Source organism: Pteropus alecto, unplaced genomic scaffold, assembly GCF_000325575.1.
Source record: "Pteropus alecto unplaced genomic scaffold, ASM32557v1 scaffold237, whole genome shotgun sequence".
Lineage (NCBI taxonomy): Eukaryota > Metazoa > Chordata > Mammalia > Chiroptera > Pteropodidae > Pteropus > Pteropus alecto.
The window spans coordinates 1,647,169-1,653,005 of record NW_006440624.1 but is presented as its reverse complement, the minus strand read 5'-3'; the positions used below and the strand labels follow the sequence as shown (position 1 = coordinate 1,653,005).

Sequence of the window (5,837 nt, the reverse complement as noted above, 5' to 3'; positions counted from 1 at the left end):
GGTGGGCTCCGGCCGCCTTATTAGCGCCCCGCGGGTCGCCGGCAGCGAGCAGACGGCCGCTCTGCGAGCAACAGGAGCCGGCGAGCGGCCCACTCCTCCCACCTCCTCTGCCTCCTCCTCCTCCTCCCCTTCGGCTCCTCCCGCCCCCACCTCTGTGTGCGCGGCGGAGTCGCCCTCTCGCTGCCTCTTTCTCTCGCTCCCGCTCGCTCGTCTCTCTGCTAATACTTCCCCTTGCTGTGCTCCTGGGGACCCAAGCATTCTCCGCGCTAACCTGAGAGTCCAATGGTGCTCGAAAAGCCTAGAAAAAGCCGCTCTGGGCAGAGATAGTTGGAAGCCCCTCGTCCCTTCCCCCTCTCCCGGCACAGCCCGTACCGGCTCGCAGCACCTTCTCGCTCCGGCACACTGTTTGGGAGGACGGGGTGAGAAGGTGAAGTGGGAAGAACTGCAGAGCAGAGGGGGCCGGTCTCAGAGCTCAGATTTCATTTTCATTGAAGCAAAGCACAGAAGATCAGGTTTTTTTTTATTTTTTTTATTTTTTTATTCTGCATTTTTTTCCTTAAACAATTTTTTTTTTTTTTTTAAGAAACTTATTTTGGGGGGTGTGTGCTCTGGGCATTTGCTTTGCCCAGTAGTTGAAAAGTCAACTCGACTCGTGATGGTTCTCCTGTCACTTTGGTTGATAGCAGCCGCTCTGGTACAGGTTAGGACTTCAGCTGATGGACAAGTAAGTGGAAAATAATAAAAAACTCAAACCCAACCTTTTCCCGAAAAAGTTCCTCCCTCCTTTCCCCTCCTCTCTTTCCTCCTCCCTCTCTCACCCTTCCCTGTTATCTTGTGCATTCAGAAACGGTGTTTTGAGGGCTGGGCGCAGCGCGCGGTCTTTTGGGGGTGGGGGGTTGAACTGCACGGGAGGTTATGACTCCCATTCTGGGATCCCAGGCTCTTCACACTTAGGGAGGGCTTCATCACTTTGTGGCATTCATAACAATTCCTGGTGACAGACTGCAGCCAATTCGCATCCTCGCCGCGCCATCTGGGTTTCCCCTTTCCGAAGGGCGGTCTGGGCGCTTGAATGAACTTCTAGATGTTGGTTCCAGGATCTCAGTGTTCTGGTTGCTGCAGTCAGAGTTGGGTTCGTGGGGCTTTCTCTCCTCACTGAATCACAGCCTTTTCAGGCAGCCAGAGGTGGGGGTTTCAGTAAGTCTTTGGGCCGGACAGGGAGCGATCCAGTAGACACGTGTTCTGGGAGAACCGCGACAGGGCTGGGGTTTGACAGTTGGGGAGGGGGCTGAGGAAGTTTCCTGCCCTGCATTTTCCTGTGCAGAGGCTGGAGGCGCCGGCCGCTTTTCTCCCCTCCCCCTCTGCACAGCTCCTCCTCTTTAAAGCTGAGTGCAGCTCTATTTCTTTTTGGCCCAGCCCCCACCCTTTGGAGACTCAAGGTGAAGCCCGATGCTCTCAGAAGAGTCCTTAGGAAGGCTCAGCTGGACGAGCCGAGCTGTTTGTAGTAAATCACATCAGCACAGGGCCGGTGGGACTTTGGGCACAGAATTTGTCCGTGAGTTTTTGTAGCTTCTCTGGTCTGCCTGGTCGGAACATACGGTAAAAAGTATAGAATTGTTCATTCTTGACCTTAAATCTGATAAATCAGACCCCTTTTTAGGCTTCCTTTCGCTCTTATCATACAGAGACTTTCTTTCCTAATCCTTACCCAATACCTGGAGTTTTCAGAAAAGAATATTGAGTGTCAGTATTTAATTTTGCTAGCTTTGTAATTGTTAAAATTAAAATGGGCAAACAATTCTCTGCCCAGCATTGTTATTGAATTGGCTCGTGCTCGGGGCACAAGAACCTTCTGCAAACCCAGGTGCAGGCCTTAGGCACCAATCCCGGCCCTCACCATCCCTGATTAGCTAGCTCCTGAAAAGCATTAATGGTAGAAATAAAACGCACAAGGTGATAAGATGAAACCCAGTAACTGTTTCTTTTTCTTACTTTCCCCCCTCCTTTCCAGGCTGGTAATGAAGAAATGGTGCAAATAGGTAAGCCTTGTTCTCAGATGTCACTCTTATCTTAGTAGAAAGTAGGGAATGAAGTAAAATAAGTAAAATATTTCTGAAATTTCTCCTGTGGTTAAAAAAGTAATTTGTAGTCCAGGGACATTTCTGTTCTTTCTCTTTCTGGAGGAGAATCCCACTTTCCTCAGGCTGAGTTATAGTGATGTGAAAATTCTCCTGCATTTTGTCTTTTTAAGCATCAATTTATTACTGTCTTTGGTCGAGCCACTGGTAGGTTCCTGGAGGGTGATGTAGAGGCTGGAAGATGATATGGAGATAAATCGAATCAAATCAACTGGTGTAGCATTAGGAGCACAGCTGATTAAAGCAAAAGGCAAAGTGTAAGAATGCTACAAAGAAGGGAATAATGAAGCATAGAGGATGGAAGATTTTCCTCAAAAATTTTCCAGCTTTGAATAAACCCTCTGATAACTTTATTTTATTCCATCTGCTTTAAAATAATGAACTACTAATGCGCAAAATACTGGTAGGCCCTTTGCAAATAACATCTAAAACTCTGTGTTACCTGATGATGTAGGAATTATTCCCATTTTATGGGTAAGGAGACTGAGGCTCAGAGAGTGTAAGTGACTTGTAACAGGTCGCTCAAAAGTCCATGGTCTTTTTTGGAACTGTTTATAATAATGTATTTATTCTGAATTCAGAGACTGAAAGTCATCTGGCAAGGAGCCAGACTGCAGTCAAAGCCTTTTTATACACATTTAACTTGGGTTACTTTAAAAGATAATTTTTCTTTTTGGCAGAGTATTAGTCTCTGTAAATTCTGTATCTATCTGTCAAGTGATATTGTAAAGTCATCTTTTAGAGGAAGAGTTTTTATTACTGTAAACGTAGTTACAAGTAGTTGCTGTACTATGTGCCAGGCAGTGTTTATTGCTTTATGTGCATTATGAAGTAGAAACACCATTGTGCCTATTTTAGATTTGAAGAAAATACAGCTTGAGAGGTTACACCGCTACTGGCGGTAGTGTATTATGGAGAGCTAGGGGCATTCTATACTTGTAAACTAAGGGAGAGACCCCAAGATGCAGTCCCAGAGGTGTCTCTGTATGTAGCTGTGTATCAGCATATGTCATTATGCTCCCTTCCTATTCAGTGTTTAGCATTGTTGGAACTCTTCCCAATCTTAAACCTTCATAGTAAGAGCAGGACAGAGGGGATGGGGGTGGGGGAGAGTGACTGAGAACTGTATTAAAAATATAGTGTCTATGAAGATACATTTGTCATTTGTAGTTGATGGCACTCAGCCATCAATATCTTTTTAAAGAAGGACTTTTTTAAACTCATCCTCAAACAAGTATGGAAAAGAAAGCTGTTATACCCTTGTTACTTAAATTGGATTACTGAAACATCCCAACTTTTCAATATGTAAATTAAAAAGCCCTTTTAAGATTACTCATTCTACCAGAGGAATAAAATATATTCCTTTGATTAAATTTTCAGATAGAATCAGCATGCTCTCATGTAAGAAGCCTTGGGTTAGACTTTGGTCCAGTCCCTTTGCTAATATCAGTTACTTTGGCAGCTTTTTTCTGCAGGGAAGAAAGTAGTATGAGTATGCTTAAATTTGGTAGGAGAGGGATGAGTAGCGGTATGAAAGAGAGGAAGGTAGGGCACTCTTAGGTTGTATTGCCGGAGATTTACTTGCTCCCAAGTTCCTCAGCTTTATGGGATTTCTCTCTTTTATTATTACCATTTTATTTACCATTTTCAAGTTGGGTGGAGAAAAAATAAAGATAAATAACGGTAATGTTTTGACTTAAGTCTTGTGATAACAGAAGTGTAGCTATCATTTGGCTTTGGGTTATAATCATTTATGTAGCTCTTAAGAGTGATTTAAAAACATATTTTTTAAAAATCTTATATACAGTAATGAGATTTCTCTTGTCCCCATGCATAAAAGATTTGCTAATATGGAGGTTTGGTAAAATGCATACCTCTACATATAATTAACTTTTTTCCAATAATCAATTTAAAAGTTGTCTTATAAAACTGCCCAGAGGTGCTATTTGATTAGTTATACAACTAGGAAAGACAAATAAGGTTTGTAGAATTAATTAATATTTGTTGGTCTATAAATTAATATTTGGCTAGAGAAAATCCACAGTTCTGAATAATTCCTGGATAATTTAATGTCTCAGGAAGAGATCAGTATAAATTAGTGACAAACCACAAATTACTAGGAAGCTAAATTTTAAATATTCTTTCTATTGAAATAGAATATACATGCAGGATAGTGCACATAAGTGTACACCTTGCCGATTGTTCACGAAGGGAACATTCCCATGTACCTGGATCAATAAGTAGAACATTACGGATGTTTGTGCCACATTCCTGGCACTATCCCTGAATGAGGGGTAACCACTCTCTTGACTTCCAACAGGATAGATTAATTTTGCCAGGTTTTATCGTGTATGCTTTTTATAAATAGAATCCCACAATGTGTACTCTTTTAGTATCTGGCTTAGAAGCCAAATTTTAAAAATATATCTGATATGCTTCAAGCCTGTAGATTGAAAAGCCTCTTTTTAGGTAGAAAGAAGGCAGTTTGTAATGGGAGCAGGTTAGAATACGTATAGATATATCATCTATATAGTGCAAGCTAGAGGATATTGCTCTTTTCTTTCTCTCTCCACCCAGTGGAGGAATGCCCTCTTATTATGTGGGCAAGTATGATTGATTCTAGAGAAAATGGGCAAACGCGTTTTGGACTGTGATCTGATTCTCTGTTCGTTTGTCAACTAGAGAGGAACTAACTACCTACCTGTTTATAACCATATATACTTACATATACCCATATATACAAATAGGTGCACGTGTGAATATGTATGTATTGTGTATACATATATGTAACTGTGTTTCATGAGGTCATTAACATACTTCTGTGGCATATCAGGGAATTCTTTCGTTTCTGACTCAGAATATGGCCTTGGTGCGAGACCTAGGGTGATTGTGGGCAGCTGGTTCGTTGTCCTGATTGGGTAAGGAGGCTTGCTCTGAGACACATGTAGCTTAGGCAATAATCATAGTTCTGTAAAAACTGGAGAATCTGAGAATTCTGAATCCTTTTCTTTTCATAAGCGATCACTTTGGGCTCATCTGAGTATTATTAGGGGGGAAAAATCATTGTGAGGTTTTGACTTTAAGCTGTCTTCCCTTCCCCTACCCCTTCTCTTGGAATTGGGGCATTTTCATCTTTCTGTGCCCTATTTCTGCTTCCCAGCTTCAAATTCCATTGTATTTTATTCTTAACAAAATAAGTTGCTACTCTTGTTCTTTCAAATATTCAGTTTACCAAAAACTAATTTTTTCATCATTTGCAGGTATTTATTTGGTTTTCAAGATTTGGTGTGAGTCGTTTCACCTAGTACTTCACATTGAGAGTAAGCATTTCCTCTACTCTAGACCTCATGAGAGCAGACTTTGCTGTATCCTCAATAAAACAGAGTTTGGTACCTTGCATGTCCTCAAATATTTCTTAATGAATAGATCTAGCAAGCAGGATATTATCACATTGGGATTTACCTGTGTAAATCTGATTTTCCTTAAATGTTCTTGTTGAGACCCTCTCCAGGTTTAATCGGTCCCCAAGAAAATGAGAATGGTGACAGTGGTTATACAGTTAATTATTCAATGGTATCAAGGCTTCTTGTGACTTCTCTTTTCACCTTACAAATCTCAGGGACCTAGGCTTATCAGTTTTTATACACTTTGCCATTTGTGTTTTACAGATATTTGGCAAATTGCATTGAATGCAGGAAT

At 41.6% G+C, this 5,837-nt stretch overlaps 1 protein-coding gene across 1 annotated transcript in view; it reads left to right on the top strand.

Moving 5' to 3' along the window:
* The first annotated feature begins 594 nt into the window (after positions 1–594).
* Positions 595–5,837, top strand: part of ADAMTS3 (ADAM metallopeptidase with thrombospondin type 1 motif 3) — a 229,759-nt gene continuing 224,516 nt past the window's right edge. The window contains exons 1-2 of the mRNA XM_006917296.3: positions 595–724; positions 2,012–2,039. Coding sequence (XP_006917358.1) covers positions 656–724; positions 2,012–2,039 — 97 coding nt within the window. The 5' untranslated portion in view covers positions 595–655. The remainder of the gene's footprint in view (positions 725–2,011; positions 2,040–5,837) is intronic.